Source organism: Theropithecus gelada, chromosome 16, assembly GCF_003255815.1.
Source record: "Theropithecus gelada isolate Dixy chromosome 16, Tgel_1.0, whole genome shotgun sequence".
Classification (NCBI taxonomy): Eukaryota; Metazoa; Chordata; class Mammalia; order Primates; family Cercopithecidae; genus Theropithecus; species Theropithecus gelada.
Genome location: NC_037684.1, coordinates 29,949,857 through 29,971,048, shown reverse-complemented (window position 1 = coordinate 29,971,048; position 21,192 = coordinate 29,949,857). Strand labels below are relative to the sequence as shown.

The following is a 21,192-nucleotide window of genomic DNA, read 5'->3' as shown; positions in this document are numbered from 1 at the left end:
GCCATTCTCCCGCCTCAGCCTCCCAAGTAGCTGGGACTACAGGCGCCCGCCACCGTGCCCGGCTAATTTTTTGTATTTTTAGTAGAGACGGGGTTTCACCATGTTAGCCAGGATAGTCTCGATCTCCTGACCTCGTGATCCACCCGCCTCGGCCTCCCAAAGTGCTGGGATTACAGGCTTGAGCCACCGCGCCCGGCCAATTTTTTGTATTTTTAATACAGATGGGGTTTCACCATGTTGGCCAGGCTGGTCTCAAACTCCTGACAAGTGATCCATTCGCCTGGGGCTCCCAAAGTGCTGGGATTACAGGCATAAGCCACCACGCCCAGCCTAGTTTTAATTAACTTTACTCTAAGTAGCCACACGTGGCTAGCAGCTGCCTCCTTGAGCAATGGAAGTCTAGGCAATTACAAGTGCACAATGTGGACTTTGATGGGGGACATATCGAGGCTGTGAAAGCCAGATGTGAGGGCTCCTCACCAGACTGAGGGGTCAGAGAAGGCCGCCTCGAAGAGGGGACATCTAACCTGAAACCTAAAGGTTGAGTGGGAGTTAGCCAGGTGAAAGAGGTGGGAAGGTTTAGAATATTCCAGGCAGAGATAACAGCATATGTTATGAGGCATAAGAAAGCTGTTCAGGCCGGGTATGGTGGCTCACACCTGTAAACTCAACACTTTAAAAGGCTGAGATAGGAGGATCGCTTGAGCTCAGGAGCTCAAGACCAGCCTGGGCAATATAGCAAGACCTCATCTCTACAAAAAATAAAATTTAAAAATATCAGCCAGGCATGGTGGCCCATACCTGTAGTCCCAGATACTTATCTCTTGAGCCCAGAGATTAAGGCTGCAGTGAGCTGTGGTCACACCACTGCACTCTAGCCTGGGTGACAGAGCAAGACCTTGTCTCAAAAAAAAAAAAAAAAAGAAAGAAAGAAAGAAAGAAAAAGAAAGGAAAAAGAAAGCCTGTTTAAGAAGACAGGAAGCTGGTATTGGCTGGAGCTGGAATACAAGGTGATGGACACTGGGGACTGGCCAGCAGGAAGGCTGGAGAGGCCCACAGGGGAGAGCTTACCCAATGCCTTCCTACCCCTGAGAGGAAAAGTCAGGAACAGAGACACCCAGGCAGCAATAAAGGGTTTAGGCAAGAGAATGAGGAAATCACACTAGATTTCTTGTCTCCTGGAAGAGGTAGTATTTTTCAAACTTCCAAGTCCTAACGTCAATTTAGACCAGGGGTCCCCAACCCCTGGGCCACTGACTGGTCCATGGCCTGTTAGGAACCGGGCCACACAGCAGGTGAGTGGAGGGTGGGCAAGTGAGCATGACGCTGTCAGATCAGTGGCGGCATTAGATTCTCATAGGAGGGAGACCCCTATTGTGAACTGCACATGTGAGGGATCTACGATGCACGCTGCTCATGAGAATCTAATGTCTGGCCGGGCGCGGTGGCTCAAGCCTGTAATCCCAGCACTTTGGGAGGCCGAGACGGGTGGATCACAAGGTCAGGAGATCGAGACCATCCTGGCTAACACAGTGAAACCCCGTCTCTACTAAAAAAATACAAAAAACTAGCCGGGCGAGGTGGCGGGGGCCTGTAGTCCCAGCTACTCGGGAGGCTGAGGCAGGAGAATGGCGTGAACCCGGGAGGCGGAACTTGCAGTGAGCCGAGATCCGGCCATTGCACTCCAGCCCCGGCGACAGAGCGAGATTCTGTCTCAAAAAAAAAAAAAAAAGAGAATCTAATGTCTGATGATCTGAGGCGGAACAGTTTCATCCCGAAACCATTTCCCCCGCTACCAGTCCATGGAAGAATTGTCTTCCACAAAACTGGAGCCTTGTGCCAAAAAGCTGGGGGACTGCTGATGAAAGAAAATGAGGGCTGGGTACAGTGGCTCAGTCCCAGCACTTTGGAAGCCCAAGGCGGGAGGATCACTTGAGTCCAAGAGTTTGAGACCAGCCTGGCTAACAAAGTAAGACCCTGAGTCTACAAAAAATAAAAAAATTAGCCCCCAGCATGGTGACATGCATCTGTATTTCCATCTAGATGGCAGGCTAAGGTGTGAGGATTGCCTCGGCCCAGGAGGTCAAGGCTACAGTAAGCTATGCTCTCACCACTGCACTAAGCCTGTGTGACAGAGAGACACTATCTAAAAAAAATAAAAGTAAAAAGAAAAAGAAAATAAGAAAATAAGGTTAGGCATGGCCGGGCGTGGTGGCTCAAGCCTGTAATCCCAGCACTTTGGGAGGCCGAGATGGGCGGATCACGAGGTCTGGAGATCGAGACCATCCTGGCTAACACGGTGAAACCCCGTCTCTCCTAAAAAAAATACAAAAAACTAGCCGGGCGAGGTGGTGGGCGCCTATAGTCCCAGCTACTCGGGAGGCTGAGGCAGGAGAATGGCATAAACCCGGAAGGCGGAGCTTGCAGTGAGCTGAGATCCGGCCACTGCACTCCAGCCTGGGCGACAGAGCGAGACGCCGTCTCAAAAAAAAAAAAAATTAAAAAAAAATAAGGTTAGGCACAGTGGCCCATGCCTGTAATCCCAGCACTTTGGCAGGCCAAGGCAGGAGAATCATTTGAGGCCAAGAGTTTGAGACTAGCCTGGCCAATATACTGAGACTCCTTCTCTACTTATTTATTTATTTAGAGACAGGGTCTTGCTCTGTCACCAGGCTGGAGTGCAGGGGTGAGATCACTCCTTGTTACAGCCTCAACTTCTCAAGCTTGAGTGGTCCTCCCACCTCAGCCTTCCAAGTGGCTGGAACTATAGGCGTATGTCACCACACCCGGCTAACTTTTTTTGTTTTTCAGAGATAGGGTTTTGCTATGTTACCGAGTCCCAGCAACACGGGTGGGTCCCAGGCCAGGTCCCACCATGCCTGGCCCTGTCTCTATTTAAAAAAAGAAAAAAAGGCCGGGCACGGTGGCTCAAGCCTGTAATCCCAGCACTTTGGGAGGCCGAGACGGGCGGATCACGAGGTCAGGAGATCGAGACCATCCTGGCTAACACGGTGAAACCCCGTCTCTACTAAAAATACAAAAAACCAGCCAGGCGAGGTGGCGGGCGCCTGTAGTCCCAGCTACTCGGGAGGCTGAGGCAGGAGAATGGCGTAAACCCAGGAGGTGGAGCTTGCAGTGAGCTGAGATCCGGCCACTGCACTCCAGCCTGGGCGACAGAGCGAGACTCCGTCTCAAAAAAAAAAAAAAAAAAAAGGCCGGGCATGGTGGTTCACACCAGTAATCCCATCACTTTGGAAGGCCGAGGTGGGCAGATCACCTGAGGTCAGGAGTTTGAGACCAGCCTGGCCAACATGGCTAAACCCCATCTCTATTAAAAATACAAAAATTATGGCCAGGCGCGGTGGTTCACACCTATAATCCCAGCACTTTGGGAGGCCTAGGCGGACAGATCATTTGAGGTCAGGAGTTCCAAACCAGCCTGGCCAACATGGTGAAACCCTATCCCTACTAAAAATACAAAAATTAGCTGGGCGTGGTGGCGGGGGGCGCCTATAATCCCAGCTACTCGGGAGGGCAGGTGAATCGTTTGAACCCGGGAGGCGGAGGTTGCAGTGAGCCGAAATCGCACCATTGCACTCCAGCCTGGGTGGCAGGCGAGACTCAGTCTCAAAAAAAAAAAAAAAAAAAAAAGGCCAAGCACAGTTTACACCTGTAATCCCAGCACATTGGGAGGCTGAAGAAGAGGGTGGATTGCCTGAGCTCAGGAGTTCAAGACATAGTGAGACCTCATCTCTACAAAAAAACTTTAAAATGAAGCAGGAGGATAACTTGAACCCAGAAGGTCAAGGCTGCAATGAGCCATAACACTGCCACTGCATTCTGACCTGGCCAACGGGAGTGAGACCCTGTCTCAGTAATAAATAAATAAATAAATAAATAATAAGAAAACAGAATGCAATAGGAAATATCAGCATGCAGAGTACATAGCAGAGGTAAATAGATTTTGTAAAATTTTTGTTTCTGGGCTGGGCGCGGTGGCTCACGCCTATAATCCCAGCATTTTGAGAGGCCGAGGTGGGCGGATCACGAGGTCAGAAGATCAAGACCATTCTGGCTAACACAGCGAAACCCTGTCTCTACTAAAAATACAAAAAATTAGCCAGGCATGGTGGCGGGCGCCTGTAGTCCCAACCACTCGGGAGGCTGAGGCAGGAGAATGACGTGAACCTGGGAGACAGAGCTTGCAGTGAGCCGAGATCATGCCACTGCACTCCAGCCTGGGCGACAGAGTGAGACTCTGTCTCAAAAAAAAAATAAAATAAAATAAGTAAATAAATATAAATAAATAAATAAATTTGTTTCTGATTTTTGTTTGTTTTTCAAATAAAACTGTGTCCTGGGTTACTATACAAACTGATGGCAATAGCAGACACTTCGAAGCCATTACCCCATCTAGAGTGTGTCCTACAGTTGGTGGATAATAAACGGCTGTGGGGCCGCGCATAGTCGCTCACGCCTGTAATCCCAGCACTTTTGGGGAGGCCGAGGCAGGTGGATAACCTGAGGTCAGGAGTTCGAGACCAGCCTGGCCAACATGGAGAAACCCTGCCTCTACTAAAAATACAAAAATTAGCCGGGCCTGGTGGCATGCACCTGTAATCCCAGCTACTTGGGAGGTTGAGGCAGAAGAATTGCTTGGACTTGGGAGGTGAAGGCTGCAGAGAGCCAAGATCATGCCATTACACTCCAACCTGGGCAATAGAGCAAGACTCCATCTCAAAAAAAAAAAAAAACCCGACTCTGGAATGGCCACCCAAGCAGGCCGAGGGGGAACGGAAGGCCTGACCACCCGACCCCACTCCCAACACCCGAAGCCCGGCGGGTGGAAAGGCTCACGCTGATGATGGCCCGCTGCGCCTCATTGTTATGCACAAGCTTCGCTCTCTCCAGGGCCTTCTCAAAATTGTTCACGGCTGACTCGAAGTCTCTCAGCTTCACTGGAGAGCAAGGGGAGAAGGCACAACACAGGTAGAGTGTGACTATGTGTGGGGCGTGATGGAGCCTCTGGCTGCTCGAGCACTGCCAGGGCCCATCAGAAGCTTGTGTGAGCTGTAGTCCATCCCAGGCCCCAGGGAAGCATCACTGAGCTGCTCAGCACCATCCCTTCCACCATGTTCCTGGGCTGTGTCACCACTGAGAACCAGGGCTGAGGAACCTGGGCCTTGGGTTTCAGGTCATTCAAAGGGGTTGGTTAGAGAAGGGGACTGTGGTGCAGTCTAGTGCACACATCATGTGTCTCTAGAGTAGAGGAGAAAACCGCATCCTGCTCCATCTTTAGATTGTTCCGGAAGAGGAAATTCTTTTGTTTTTTTTTTTTTTTTGAGACAGAGTTTCACTCTTGTTGCCCAGGCTGGAGTGCAATGGTGCGATGTCGGCTCACTGCAACCTCTGCCTCCCAGATTCAAGCGATTCTTCTGCCTCAGCCTCCCGAGTAGCTGGGATTACAGGCATGTGCCACCACACCCGGCTAATTTTTTTTTTCTTTTTTTTGAGACAGAGTTTCACTCTTGTTGCCCAGGCTAGGGTGCAGTGGCGCAATATCGGCTCACTGCAAGCTCCGCCTCCCGGGTTCACACTATTCTCCTGCTTCGGCCTCCCGAGTAGCTGGGACTATAGGCGCCTGCCACCATGCCCGGCTAGTCTTTTGTATTTTTGGTAGAGATGGGGTTTCACCGTATTAGCCAGGATGGTCTCGATCTCCTGACCTTGTGATCCTCCTGCCTTGGTCTCCCAAAATGCTGGGATTACAGGCATGAGCCACCGCGCCCAGTCTAATTTTGTTTTTTCAGTAGAGATGGGGTTTTGTCATGTTGATCAAGCTGGTCTCAAATCCTGACCTCAGGTGATCTGCCTGCCTTGGCCTCCCAAAGTGCTGGGATTACAGGTGTGAGCCACCGCTCGGTCAGAAATTCTTTTTTTTTTTTCTTTTTTTTTTGAGACGGAGTCTCGCTCTGTCGCCCGGGCTGGAGTACAGTGGCCGGATCTCGGCTCACTGCAAGCTCCGCTTCCCAGGTTTACGCCATTCTCCTGCCTCAGCCTCCTGAGTAGCTGGGACTACAGGCGCCCGCCACCTCGCCCGGCTAGTTTTTTGTATTTTTTTAGTAGAGACGGGGTTGAAATTCATATTTTTTAAATGGTCATTCATTTTTTTCAAAAATGATATGCAGACCAAACAAAGCATGGAGGGCTGGATGCAATCCATAGGCCAGCTGCTGGAACCTCAGCTGTCTCAAGTCCAGGCCCTACTCAGGTACAATCTGAACCCATAGAAAAAGTGGCTCATCTGGGCTCTCCATGCCAATTAGTGCTGGAGCTGGGACTGAAATGATTAACAGATTGAGTGACTGATTTGAGTCCTCAGAGCTTCATTTCATTTTCAAAAATTAAATATATAGGTCAGGCCAGGCGTGGTGGCTCACACCTGTAATCCCAGCACTTTGGGAGGCCAAAGCGTAAATCAAAGGTGGGCGGATTGCTTGAGATCAGGAGGAGTTTGAGACCAGTCTGGCCAACATTGTGAAACCCGGTCTCTACTAAAAATACAAAAATTAGCCAGGCATGGTGACGGGCGACTGTAAACCCAGCTACTCTGGAGGCTGAGGCACAAGAATTGCTTGAACCCAGGAGGCAGAGGTTGCAGTGAGCCGAGATCGCAGCATTGCACTCCAGCCTGGATGACAGAGTAAGACTGTCTCAAAAAAATTAATTAATTAAAAATGCATACATACATATATACACACATACATAGGCCAGGTGCGGTGGCTCAAACCTGTAATCCCAGCGCTTTGGGAGGCTAAGACAGGCAGATCACTTGAACCAGGAGTTCAAGACCAGCCTGGGCAACATAGTAAGACCCCATCTCTACCAAAAATACAAAATTAGCTGGGTGTGGGGCCGCACGCATGTAGTCCCAGCTACTCAGGAGGCTGAGATAGGAGGATCCCTTGAGCCCGGAAGGTCAATGGATCTTCAGGTCAGTGAGCCCAGATTGTACTGCTGCACTCCAGCCTGGGTGACAGAGTGAGACCCTGCCTCAAAATATATATATATATATAAAAAATTAAATTAATAGAGACAGGGTCTCACCATGTTGCCCAGCCTGGTCTCGAACTCCTGGCCTCAAGCAATCCTCTACCTTGGCCTCCCAAAGTGCTGGGATTACAGGCGTGAACCTCCCTACCTGGCCAAGAGCTTCATAAAGGAGAAAGTGCTTACTAGCCAAGGTCTTCACAAACCACTGCTTTCTTTTACAATTGAGTATATCCAAGATCTATCCTCCTCCTAAGCACTGCTTTGAGACCCATGGGGAAAATAAGCCCTTGTGCTCGTAAGTCAGACTTTAAAAGGCCATTACAGCCAGTTACGGTGTCTCAGGCCTGTAATCCCAACAATTTGGGAGGCTGAGACAGGCAGATCACAAGGTCAGGAGATCGAGATCAGCCTGGCCAACACGGTGAAAGCCCATCTCTACTAAAAATACAAAAATTAGCCAGGCATGGTGGTGGACGCACGTAATCCCAGCTATCTGGGAGGCTGAGGCAGAAGAATCACTTGAAATTGGAAGGCGGAGGTTGCACTGAGCTGAGATTACACCACTGCACTCCAGCCTGGGTGAAAGAGTGAAACTCTGTCTCAAAAATAAATAAATAAAATTAAATAAAAGGCTATTACACTTGGCCAGACACAGTGGCTCATACCTGTAATCCCAGCACTTTGGGAGGCCAAGGTGGGAGCACTGCTTGAGCTCAGGAGTTCCAGAACAGCCTGGGCAACATAGGGAGACCCTGTTTCTACCAAAAAAAAAAAAATTTGCCAGGCATGGTGACATGCACATGTGGTCCCAGCGACTTGGGACACTGAGGAGAGAGAATCACTGGAGCCTGGGAGGTTGAGGCTGCAGTGAGCCATGAATGCAGGGATGTGACACTGCACTAAAATCTGGGTGATAAAGCAAGACTCTATCTCAAAAAAGAAAAAAAAAAAGAAGGCTATTACACTTGAAAGAAAATTTAAATGTAATTCTGAAAATATATGGAGTCACAGTATTCCTTCCAAGACCAGTGGGACTCTGACATTAAAGGTCTGCAGAGGAGTCACATGCTTATTCAAGAGCGTAACTCATTCAGGACTATTCTTTCATTCTTTCTCTTTGTTTTTTTTTTTTTTTTTTTGAGTGAGGGTCAGGGTCTCGCTCTGTATCCCAGGCTGGAATGCAGTGGTATGATCATAGCTCACTGCAGTCTCAACCTGGGCTCAGGCGATCCTTCCACCTCAGCCTCCCAAATATTTGGGATCACAGGTGCCTGCCACCACACTCAGCTAATTTTTTTTTTTTTTTTTTTCACAGTCGCCTGGACTGGAGTATAGTGGCGCGATCTCAGCTCACTGCAACCTCCGCCTCCCAGGTTCAAGCAACTCTCCTGCCTCAGCCTCCCGAGTAGCTGGAATTACAGGCATGCACCACCACGCCCAGCTAATTTTTTGGATTTTTAGTAGAGATGGGGTTTCACTATGTTGGCCAGGCTGGTCTTGAACTCCTGACCTTGTGATCTGCCCACCTCGGCCTCCCAAAGTGCTGGGATTACAGGCATGGGCCACCGTGCCTGGCCCTAATTTTTTATTTTTTGTAGAGATGCAGTCTCTTTATGTTGCTTTATTTTTTATAAAGATGAGATCTCCCTATGTTGCCCAGGCTGGTATCAAACTCCTGGGCTCAACCAATCCTCCCACCTTGGCCTCCCAAAGTGCCAGGATTACAAGTGTTAGTCACTGTGGCCAGGATAATTTTTTTTTTTTTTTTGAGACAGAATCTCGTTCTTTCACCCAGACTGGAGTGCAGTGGCACAATCTGGGCTCACTGCAACCTCTGCCTCCCGGGTTCAAGCAGTTCTCCTGCCTCAGCCTCCTGAGTAGCTTGGACCACAGGTGTGTGCCACCACACCCAGCTAATTTTTATATTTTTAGTAGACATGAGGTTTCATCTTGTTGGTCAGACTGGTACCAAACCCCTGACCTCAGGTGATCTACCTGCCTTGGCCTCCCAAAGTGCTGGGATTACATGTGTGAGCCACCGCACAGGGCCCCAGTCTAATTTTTAACTGAATATGTAATTTAAAGTTATCTCAATGTGACAGGAAAATCACTTGACCCTGGGAGGCGGAGGTTGCAATGAGCCAAGATCGTGCCACTGCACTCCAGTCTGGGCGACAGAGTGAGACTCCTTCTCAAAAAAATAAATAAATAAAGTTCAGCAGCTAGTAAGGATAAAGTTCAATGATTTTTAGAAAATTTACAGAGTTGAGGCCGGGCCTCCCAAAGTGCTGGGATTACATGCGTGAGCCACCGCGCCTGGCCCCAGCCTAATTTTTAACTGAATATGTAATTTAAAGTTATCTCAATGTGACAGGACAATCACTTGACGCCGGGATGCAGAGGTTGCAGTGAGCTAAGATCACGCCACTGCACTCCAGCCTGGGCGACAAAAAAAAAAAAGGTTCCCTCATGGGGCTTGGAGAGTCTACTGAACCTCTCTGTGCCTCAGTTTCCCTATCTCTAAAATGAGGATGATTATAATGCCTACATCATAATGATTCAATACAAGAATGCTGGCTGGGTGTGGTGGCTCATGCCTATAATCCCAGCACTTTGGAAAGCTGAGGCGGATGGATCACCTGATATCAGGAGTTCGAGAACAGCCTGACCAACGTGGTGAAACCCCATCTCTATTAAAAATACAAAAATTAGCCAGGCGTGGTGGTGTGTGCCTGTAATCCCAGCTACTCTGGAGGCTGAAGCAGGAGAATTACTTGAACCCAGGAGGCCAAGGTTGCAGTGAGCCAAGATCGAGCCACTGCACTCTAGCCTGGGTGACATAGCGAGACTTGTCTCAAAAAACAAAACAGGGCCAGGCACGGTGGCTCACGCCTGTAATCCTAGCACTTTGGGAGGCCGAGGCAGTTGGATCACCTGAGGTCAAGAGTTTGAGACCAGCCTAGCCAACATGGTGAAACCCTGTCTCTACTAAAAACACAAAATATTAGCCAGGCGTGGTGGCAGACGCCTGTAATCCCAGCTACTCGGGAGCCTGAGGCCGGAGAATCACTTGAACCTGGGTGGCGGAGGTTGCAGTGAGCCGAGATCACATCACTGCACTCCATCCTGGGCAACAGCAGCGAAACTCCATCTCAAAACCAAACCAAACCAAAACAAAACAAAAAAAAGTACCAAGGCAGAAGGAAAGTGGCTCAATACATGGGCTCTGTTGTGAGGACGACATGCTGTGTGGGTGTGCAGCTGAGCTCCTCAAGGGCAGAGGTAGGCTCAAGGTGCCCCAAGCTCTAACCAAGATTTGCTTAATGTAGGCACTCACCACGTGCTGGTCAAAATAGGGTGGCTTATCCCCACTCTCAGAACAATCTGGGAAGGAAAAACACTGGGATGGTAAACTCAGTCCACAGGACTCCTAGCCCTGGTGTGAGCTGGGCCTGAAGGCTGGGAAAGGTAGGGTGGTCATCTCTGAGCCCATACCTTGTGCCTGGGCCACCAGAACACTGGCATTCAGTTGCCACTCAATGTCCCCTTCCTCCTCGGCACACTGCTGGGACTTCTCGCCATAATTCTGGGCCTGCCAGGCCTGGTCCAGCTCCAAGTAGCAGCGGCCAATCTCATGGAACAGCCAGGTCTTCTCCAGGGTGGTTTTTGCCAGAGGGATCTTTTCTTCCCACCTGGGGACATGAAGAACAAGGGCCAGCTTCATCCCCCAAAACCATGCACTAGGCCACAGGATGCCAAGGCTTCCTGCTGGGTGGCAGAATAAAACTTGTTCCCCAAATATCAGTTCTTTTAGATACAAGGGTGGAGTTCATAAGCATAACGATATTTTAAGACTACTGAGGCCGGGCGCGGTGGCTCAACCCTGTAATCCCAGCACTTTGGGAGGCCGAGGCGGGTGGATCACGAGGTGAGGAGATCGAGACCATCCTGGCTAACATGGTGAAACCCCGTCTCTACTAAAAATACAAAAAACTAGCCGGGCGTGGTGGCGGGCGCCTGTAGTCCCAGCTACTCGGAGGCTGAGGCAGGAGAATGGCGTAAACCCGGGAGGCAGAGCTTGCAGTGAGCCGAGATCGCGCCACTGCACTCCAGCCTGGGTGACACAGCGAGACTCCGTCTCAAAAAAAAAAAAAAAAAAAAAAGACTACTGAGACTATTTTGGTAACATCTATGGAACGTGGAATTTAATACAACAGTTGAGGCTGGCGTGGTGGCTCATGTCTCTAGCACTTTGGGATGCTGAAGTGGGCAGATCATCTGAGGTCAGGAGATCGAAACCAGCCTAGCCAACATGGAAAAACCCTCTCTCTACTAAAAATACAAAAATTAGCCAGGCATGGTGGCAGGCGCCTGTAGCCCCAACTACTCAGGAGGCTGAGGCAGAAGAGTAACTTGAACCTGGGAGGTGGAGGTTGCAGTAAGCCAAGACTATGCCACTTCACTCCAAGACTGGGTGACAGAGCAAGACCCCATCTCAACACACACACACATACACACAACACAAATAATGTTTAAGAATATTATCAAGTATGGTGGCTCATTCCTGTAACCCCAGCACTTTGGGAAGCCAAGGCGGGTGGACTGCTTAAGCCAAGGAGTTCGAGCCTGGGCAACATGGCAAAACCTCATCTCTACAAAAAATTACAAAAATTAGCCAGGCACGGTGATGTGTTAGCCAGGATGGTCTCGATCTCCTGACCTCGTGATCTGCCCGTCTCCGCCTCCCAAAGTGCTGGGATTATAGGTGTGAGCCACCGCGCCCGGTCTTTTTTTTTTTTGATGGAGTCTCACTCTGTCACCCAGGCTGGAGTGCAATGGTGCAATCTCGGCTCCCTGCAACCTCTGCCTCCCCAGGTTTAAGTGATTCTCCTGCCTCAGCCTCCTGAGCAGCTGGGATTACAGGCAAGCACCACCACGCCCAGCTAAATTTTGTATTTTTAGTAGAGACGGGGTTTCACCATGTTGACTAGGATGGTCTCGATCTGTTGACCTCATGGTCTGCCCACCTCAGCCTCCCAAAGTGCTGGGATTACAGGCGTGAGCCACAGGGCCCGGCCCCGGCCTAGCTTTTTAATAAACTTCCACTCCTCATTCAAAGTCTTTCTTCTGAAGAGGCAAGAATTGAGGTTGCTGCAGACCTGTACAGATTCACTGCCAATAACTTGGGATATCTTCCACTGGTAACATGTGGTCTAGGCTGGAGTGCAGTAGTGTGATCATGTCTCACTGCAGCCTCAACCTCCCAGGCTCATGTAATCCTCCCACCTCAGCCTCTCAAGTAGCTGGGACCACAGGCACAGGACAGTATGCCCGGCTAATTTTTTTTTTTTTTTTTTTGTAGAGAGGGAGTCTTCCTATGTTGCCCAGGCTGGATTCTTTTTTTTTTTTTTGAGACGGAGTCTTGCTCTTGTCGCCCAGGCTGGAGTGCAGTGGCTGGATCTCAGCTCACTGCAAGCTCCGCCTCCCAGGTTTACGCCATTCTCCTGCCTCAGCCTCCAGAGTAGCTGGGACTACAGGTGCCCACGACCTCGCCCGGCTAGTTTTTTGTATTTTTTAGTAGAGACGGGGTTTCACCGTGTTAGCCAGGATGGTCTCGATCTCCTGACCTCGTGATCCGCCCATCTGGGCCTCCCAAAGTGCTGGGATTACAGGCTTGAGCCACCATGCCCGGCCGCCCAGGCTGGATTCTTATCACTGGAAACAAATTTTCATGTTAGGATGAGAAGTTCTAACCATGGAGGTGGGGGAGAGGCAATTCTTGGTCACTCACGTGTCAATGGCTTGCTGGAATTTCCCAACTCTGGCAAAAACTCTGCCAATGTTGTCAAGGGCTCTGGATTTTGCATCAGGAAGGTCACTGTAGGGAAGAAGCAAAATAAGCCATTCACTAGAAAATCAGCTGTTCTAGGCACTGTGGAAATAGGAACGAAGGCAAAGACAGGAACCCTGGCCTCAGAAACTCAGGGTTTCAGTTGGCGGGACAATGTCCAGCCTGGCAAGGATGAGACACATTTCATCCGTGGACCCAAAACTCCGGCGCTGAGCACGGACTTGGGAAGACAGTCTTCCCTTGGTTTTTAATCACTGCGGGGATGCCTGATTGATTATTCACCCACATTCCATTGGTGTCTGATCACTGCACGGACGCCTGCCTTGGTCATTCACCCACATTCCCTTGGTGACAAGTCAATTGCGGGGATGCTTGCTTTGGCTGCTCACCCACATTGCAGCCCAGGGCTGCTCCCTACACCCTTTCTCTGTGTCTCTACCTTTCTCTTTAAACTTACCTCCTTCACTATGGGCAACTTTCCGCCCTCCATTCCCCCATCTTCTCCCTTAGCCTGTGTTCTTAAAAACTTAAAACCTCTTCAACTCTCGCCTGACCTAAAACCTAAGCATCTTATTTTCTTCTGCAACACCGCTTGGCCCCAATACAAACTCTGTAATGGGGGAATGGAGGGCGGAAAGTTGCCCATAGTGGTTCTAAATAGCCAGAAAATGGCACTTTTGATTTCTCCATTTTACAAGACCTGGATGATTTTTGTCGAAAAATGGACAAACGATCTGAGGTGCCTGACGTCCAGGCATTCTTTTACACATCGGTCCCTCCCTAGTCCCTGTTCCCAATGTGACTTGTCCCACATCCTCCTCCTTTGCCTCCCGCCTGTCCCTTCAGTCCCAACCCCAAGCGTCACTGAGTCTTTTGAATCTTCCTTTTCTACAGACCCATCTGACCTCTCCTCCCCAGGCTGCTCCTCGCCAGGTCCCAATTTTTCCTCAGCCTCCGCTCCCCCACCCTATAATCCTTTTATCACCTCCCCTCCTCACACCTGGTCCCCCTTACAGTTTCGTTCCACTACTAGCCCTCCCCCACCTGCCCAACAATTTCCTCTTAAAAAGGTGGCTAGAGCTAAAGGCATAGTCAAGGTTAATGTTCCTTTTTCTTTTTCCCACCTCTCCCAAATCAGTTAGCGTTTAGGCTCTTTTTCATCAAATATAAAAACCTAGCCCAGTTCATGGCCTGCTTAGCAGTAACTCTTAGACCCTTTACTGCCCTAGACCCAGAGGGGCCAGAAGGCCACCTTATTATTATTATTATTATTTTGAGACAGAGTCCTGCTCTGTTGCCCAGGTTGGAGTGCAGTGGCACGATCTTGGCTCACTGCAAGCTCCACCTCCCAGGTTCACGCCATCCTCCTGCCTCAGCCTCCCGAGTAGCTGGGACTACAGGCGCCCGCCATCACGCCCGGCTAATTTTTTGTATTTTTTGTATTTTTAGTAGAGACAGGGTTTCACCGTGTTAGCCAGGATGGTCTCGATCTCCTGACCTCGTGATCCGCCTGCCTCAGCCTCCCAAAGTACTGGGATTACAGGCATGAGCCACCGTGTCCAGCCTACACCTTATTCTTAATATCCATTTTATCACCCAGTCAGCTCCTGACATTAGAAAAAAGCTTCAAAAATTGAAATCCGGCCCTCAAACCCTGCAACAGGAATTAATCAACTTCGCCTTCAAGGTGTACAATAATAGAGAGGAGGAAGCCAGACAACAACACATTTCTGAGTTACAGCTACTTGCCTCCACCGTAAGACAACCCACAACCACGTCTCCAGCGTACAAGAACTTCAGAACATACAAGCCACAGCTCCTAGGGGCTCCTTCAAAACATCCTCGTGAACCTTGCTTCAAATGCCAAAAGCCTGGCCACTGGGCCTCAGAATGCCCACAGCCTGGGATTCCTCCTAAGCCATGTCTGTGCAGGCCCCCACTGGAGGTCGGACTGTCCGACTCACACTGCCACTGCTCCTAAAGCCCCTGGAGCCCAAACCCAACGTTCCTTGGCTGACTCCTTCCCAGATCTCCTCAGCTTAGCAGCTAAAGACTAACACTGCCCAATCACCTCGGAGGCCCCCTGGACCATCATGGATGCCGAGCTTCGGGTAACTCTTACAGTGGAGGGTAAGTCCATCCCCTTCTTAATCCATACAGAGGCTACCCACTCCACATTACCTTCTTTTCAAGGGCCTATTTCCTTTGCCTCCATAACTGTTATGGATACTGACGGCCAGGCTTCTAGACCCCTTAAAACTCCCCGGTGCCAACTTGGACAACATTCTTTTACACACTCCTTTTTAGTTATCCCCACCTGCCCAGCTCCCCTATTAGGTCAAGACATTTTAACTAAATTATCTGCTTCCCTGACTATTCCTAGGCTATAGCCACACCTCATTGCTGCCCTTTTCCCCAGTTCAAAGCCCCCTTCACATCCTCCCCTTTATCTCCCCACCTTAATCCACAAGTATAGGACACCTCTACTCCCTCCTTGGCAACCGATCATGCACCCCTTACCATCCCGTTAAAACCTAATCACCCTTACCCCACTCAATGACAATATCCCATCCCACAGCATGCTTTAAAAGGATTAAAGCCTGTTATCACTTTCCTGTTATGGCATGGCCTTTTAAAGCCTGTAAACTCTCCTTACAATTCCCCCGTTTTACCTCTCCAAAAACCTTACAGGTTAGTTCAACAGGTTAGACAAGGCTTACAGGTTAGTTCAGGATCTGTGCTTTATCAACCAAATTGTCTTGCCTATCCACCCTGTGGTGCCAAACCCATATACTCTCCTATCCTCAATACCTCCCTCCACAACCCATTATTCTATTCTAGAATAGAATAGATAAACCTAGCTGACCCCAGAGATCCTAAATCCTTTCCCCACTCCTCTTTCTGTTCCTCAAAGACAGCTTTAAAGACTGCTCCCACACTAGCTCTCCCTGACTCATCCCAACCCTTTTCATTACACACAGCCAAAGTGCAGGGCTGTGCAGTCGGAATTCTTACACAAGGACCAGGACTGCGCCCTGTAGCCTTTTTATCTAAACAACTTGACCTTACTGTTTTAGCCTAGCCCTCATGTCTGCGTGCAGTGGCTGCCACTGCCTTAATACTTTTAGAGGCCCTCAAAATCATAAACTATGCTCTCTACAGTTCTCCTAACTTCCAAAATCTATTTTCTTCCTTACACCTAACACATATACTTTCTGCACCCCCACCACTACCTCTCAGTAAGCTGAACTCATTGCCTTAACTCAGGCCCTCACTCTTGCAAAGGGACTATGTGTCAACATTTACACTAACTCTAAATATGCCTTCCATATCCTGCACCACCATGCTGTTATATGGGCAGAAAGAAATTTCCTAACTACACAAGAGTCCTCCATCATTAATGCCTCCTTAATAAAAACTCTTCTCAAGGCTGCTTTACTTCCAAAAGAAGCTGGAGTCATACACTACAAGGGCCACCAAAAGTCATCAGATCCCATCGCTCAGGGCAACGCTTATGCTGATAAGGTACCTAAAGAAGCAGCTAGCATTCCAACTTCTGTCCCTCATGGCCAGTTTTTCTCTTTCTCATTGGTCACTCCCACCTACTCTCCCACTGAAACTTCCACCTATCAATCTCTTCCCAAACAAGGCAAATGGTTCTTGGACCAAGGAAAGTATCTCCTTCCAGCTTCACAGGCCCATTCTATTCTATTGTCATTTCATGACCTCTTCCATGTAGGTTACAAGCTGCTAGCCCACCTCTTGGTACCTAACCTCTCATTTCCTTTCCATTGTGGAAATCTATCCATAAGGGAATCACTTCTCAGTGTTCCATCTGCTATTCTACTACTCCTCAGGGATTGTTCAGACCCCCTCCCTTCCCTACACATCAAGCTCAGGGATTTGCCCCCAACCAGGACTGGCAAATTGACTTTACTCACATGCCTTGAGTCAGGAAACTAAAATACCTCTTGGTCTGGGTAGACCCTTTCACTGGATGGGAAGAGGCCTTTCCCAAAGGGTCTGAGAGGCCACTGCGGTCATTTCTTCCCTTTTGTCAGACATAATTCCTCAGTTTGGCCTTCCCACCTCTATACAGTCCGATAATGGGCCTGCCTTTATTAGTCAAATCACCCAAGCAGTTTCTCAGGCTCTTGGTATTCAGTGGAAACTTCATACCCCTTATCATCCTCAATCTTCAGGAAAGGTAAAACGGACTAATGGTCTTTTCCCAAAAACTCACCCATCAAGCAAGTAATTATGCTGAACCCTCTTGGGCACTCTCCAATTGGATGTCCTGGGTCCTCCCAATTACTAGTCCTTTAATACCTATTTTTCTCCTTCTTTTATTTGGAGCTTGTGTCTTCTGTTTAGGTTTTCAATTCATACAAAACTGCATCCAGGCCATCACCAATCATTCTACATGACAAATATTTCTTCTAACAACCCCACAGTATCACCCCTTATCACAAAATTCATTCAGCTTAATCTCTCCCACTCTAGGTTCCCATGCTGCCCCTAATCCCGCTTGAAGCAGCCCTGAGAAACATCGCCCATTATCTCTCCATACCACGCCCCCCAAAATTTTTGCTGCCCCAACACGTCAACACTATTTTATGTTATTTTTCTTATTAATATAAGAAGACAGGCATATCAGGCCTCTGAGCCCAAGCTAAGCCATCATATCCCCTGTGACCTGCACGTATATATCCAGATGGCCTGAAGTAACTGAAGAATCACAAAAGAAGTGAAAATAGCCTTAACTGATGACATTCCACCATTGTGATTTGTTCCTGCCCCACCCTAGGTGATACGATATAGTCTCCCCTTCCCTTAAGAAGGTAGTTTGTAATATTCTGCCTCATGGTTAAGAATGTATTTTAGCCGGGTGCGGTGGCTCAAGCCTGTAATCCCAGCACTTTGGGAGGCCGATGCGGGTGGATCACGAGGTCAGGAGATCGAGACTATCCTGGCTAACATGGTGAAACCCCGTCTCTACTAAAAATACAAAAAACTAGCCGGGCGAGGTGGCGGGCGCCTGTAGTCTCAGCTACTTGGGAGGCTGAGGCGGGAGAATGGCGTGAACCCGGGAGGTGGAGCTTGCAGTGAGGAGATCACGCCACTGCACTCCAGCCTGGGAGACACAGCGAGACTCCGTCTCAAAAAAAAAAAAAAAAAAAAAAGAATGTATTTTATACACCTATCCCAAACCTATAAGAACTAATGATAATCCCACCACCCTTTGCTGACTCTTTTTGGACTCAGCCCGCCTGCACCCAGGTGAAATAAACAGCCTCGTTGCTCACACAAAGCCTGTTTGGTGGTCTCTTCACACGGACACGTGTGACATCCCAAAGTGCTGGGATTACAGGCATGAGCCACTGTGCCTGACCTGTGGTTATTTTTGAGAGGAAGACACATTCTTTTTAAAAAAAAAAAATTGGCCGGGCGCGGTGGCTCAAGCCTGTAATCCCAGCACTTTGGGAGGCCGAGACGGGCGGATCACAAGGTCAGGAGATCGAGACCATCCTGGCTAACCCGGTGAAACCCCGTCTCTACTAAAAAATACAAAAAACTAGCCGGGCGAGGTGGCGGGCGCCTGTAGTCCCAGCTACTCTGGAGGCTGAGGCAGGAGAATGGCGTGAACCCGAGAGGCGGAGCTTGCAGTGAGCTGAGATCCCGCCACTGCACTCCAGCCTGGGCGACAGAGCGAGACTCCGTCTCAAAAAAAAAAAAAAAAAAATTAAAAAATAGCAAGGAACTGCTTTTGTTTTAAAAATCCTACATATGTACATGAGTATGTAGGTAAATACATTGAAAAGGGGCCAGAGGACACATTCCAACAAGATCATCCCGGGAAGTGACGGGAAGTGGGTTGTGGGGGACAACTTTCAGGTTTTGCTCTCAGTACCACCCAGTTCCGGTTCAAGCCTGCAAGTCTGACATTATAGTACGTAAAAACAAAACATGGGCACAATGGCTCATGCCAGTAGTCCCAGCTACTCAGCAGGGTGAGGCAGGAAGATTGCCTGAGCCTAAGAGTTGGAGGCTGCAGTGAAATACGATTGCACCACTACACTCTAGCCTGGGCAGCAGAGCAATACCCTGTTTCTAAAACAAAACAAAACAAAACAAAACACACACAAAAACCCCACTATTTTCTGGGCCTCAGTGCCTGAGGGCTGAACCGGTTTCCAGGCATGGCATCCAGACCTCCCACTGCCTGCAGGCCCTGGTCCCTAGCCCTGCCCCACCTGCCTACCTGTGGTTCTCCAAGTCCTCCATCCCTGCCACATCTTTCTGCCCTGCCCAAGCTCCCCTTCTCCCTTCCCCTTGCCCACCTTACTGACCCTGCTGCCCTCCCTGAGGCCCCTGCCAAGTTCCCACCTGCCTCTCTCCTTGGTCCCTGGGCCTCACTGTGCACCTGCTGCTGTCACAGCCCATCAGAGTGGATCCCCTCTTCTAGAATGGGTGCTCTGTTCTGGCGAGTTGAATGAGTGAATAAGCTGTAATATGTTCATTTTTTATGACAATATATACTAAAAATCATAATAGCAAAAATAAAGCATGTGATCAAATAATTTACAGATTATTCAGAGAAATAAATGAGTGCCATGGGCACTGAAAAAACCACTTAGACTAGTAAGTGGCTAATCAGCAAGTGGCTAATTAGAATGAGGGAGCCCCTGAAGCACACAGGACTCACAAGGAAGACTGGAGTGAGCCTGGGTGAGGCCCATTAGTGGATGTTTAAAAACTAATAGGCTGGGCATGGTGGCTCACACCTGTAATCCTAGCACTTTGGGAGGCCAAGGCGGGTGGATCACCTGAGGTCAGGAGTTAGAGACTAGCCTGGCCAATATGGTAAAACCCCATCTCTACTGAAAACACAAAATTAGCCGGGCTGCCAATAATCCCAGCTACTTAGGAGGCTGAGGTAGGAGAATCACTTGAACCAGGGAGGTGGAGGCTGCAGTGAGCTGAGATCACTCCATTGCACTCCAGCCTAGGCAAGAAGAGTGAAACTCTGTCTCCAAAAAAAGGCCGGGCACAGTGGCTCACGCCTGTAATCCCAGCACTTTGGGAGGCCAAGGCGGGCGGATCACAAGGTCAGGAGATTGAGACCATCCTGGCTAACACGGTGAAACCCTGTCTCTGCTAAAAATACAAAAAATTAGCAGGGCATGGTGGCGGGCGCCTGTAGTCCCAGCTACTCGGGAGGCTGAAACAGGAGAATGGCGTGAACCCGGGAGGCGGAGCTTGCAGTGAGCCAAGATCGTGCCACTGCACTCCAGCCTGGGCGATGAGCAAGACTCCATCTTAAAAAAAAAAAAAAAAGGAATTGAACTAAAATTAAGGAACACCTCTGTTTACTTATTTAGTCACTTAGCACACATTCATTACATGCCCACTGTGTGGCAGGTGCTGGGAATAGCACCTTCCAAAGTCTAACAGGGCAGACAGGCTACCTGTGGAGAGGGAGCCCAGGGGAAGGATTTGTACCCCCTGGGGCAAGAGGCAGGCTTTTTTTTTTTTTTTTTTTTTTTGAGATGGAGTCTCACTCTGTCGCCCAGGCTGGAGTGCAGTGGCCCGATCTTGGCTCACTGTAAGCTCCGACTCCTGGGTTCACACCATTCTCCTGCCTCAGCCTCCCAAGTAGCTGGGGCTACAGGCGACCGCCATCACGCCCGGCTAATTTTTTTGTATTTTTTTTTTTTTTTTTGAGACGGAGTCTCGCTCTGTCGCCCAGGCTGGAGTGCAGTGGCGCGATCTCGGCTCACTGCAAGCTCCGCCTCCCGGGCTTATGCCATTCTCCTGCCTCAGCCTCCCGAGTAGCTGGGACCACAGGCGCCCGCCACCTCGCCCGGCTAGTTTTTTTCTATTTTTTAGTAGAGATGGGGTTTCACCGTGTTCGCCAGGATGGTCTCGATCTCCTGACCTCGTGATCCGCCCGTCTCGGCCTCCCAAAGTGCTGGGATTACAGGCTTGAGCCACCGCACCCGGCCTTTTTTTGTATTTTTAGTAGAGATGAGGTTTCACCATGTTAGCCAGGATGGTCTCGATCTCCTGACCTCATGATCTGCCCACCTCGGCCTCCCAAAGTGCTGGAATTACAGGCGTGAGCCACCGAGCTTGGCCTAGGAGGCAGGCTTTTCAACCTTTATTGAAATGTTGAAGAATGGGTGGAGGCAGCCTGATAAATTAAAGTGCTGGGGAAAAGGAAAGCATTCCTGGGTCTGGAGGATATGCACAGAGCTCTGCAGTGGCTGGGGCGCAGAATGCCTGGG

The 21,192-nt window shown here is 49.5% G+C and overlaps 1 protein-coding gene across 2 annotated transcripts in view; it reads right to left on the bottom strand.

Moving 5' to 3' along the window:
* Positions 1-21,192, bottom strand: part of TTC25 (tetratricopeptide repeat domain 25) — a 41,641-nt gene that overhangs the window by 8,622 nt on the left and 11,827 nt on the right. Inside the window, exons 8-10 of one of the 2 annotated variants that reach the window (XM_025362527.1) lie at positions 12,845-12,931; positions 10,549-10,745; positions 4,858-4,958 (exon numbers count right to left, since the gene is read on the bottom strand). In XM_025362527.1, the coding sequence (XP_025218312.1) occupies positions 4,858-4,958; positions 10,549-10,745; positions 12,845-12,931 (385 nt within the window). The remainder of the gene's footprint in view (positions 1-4,857; positions 4,959-10,548; positions 10,746-12,844; positions 12,932-21,192) is intronic. The other variant, XM_025362528.1, reaches the window with a different exon arrangement.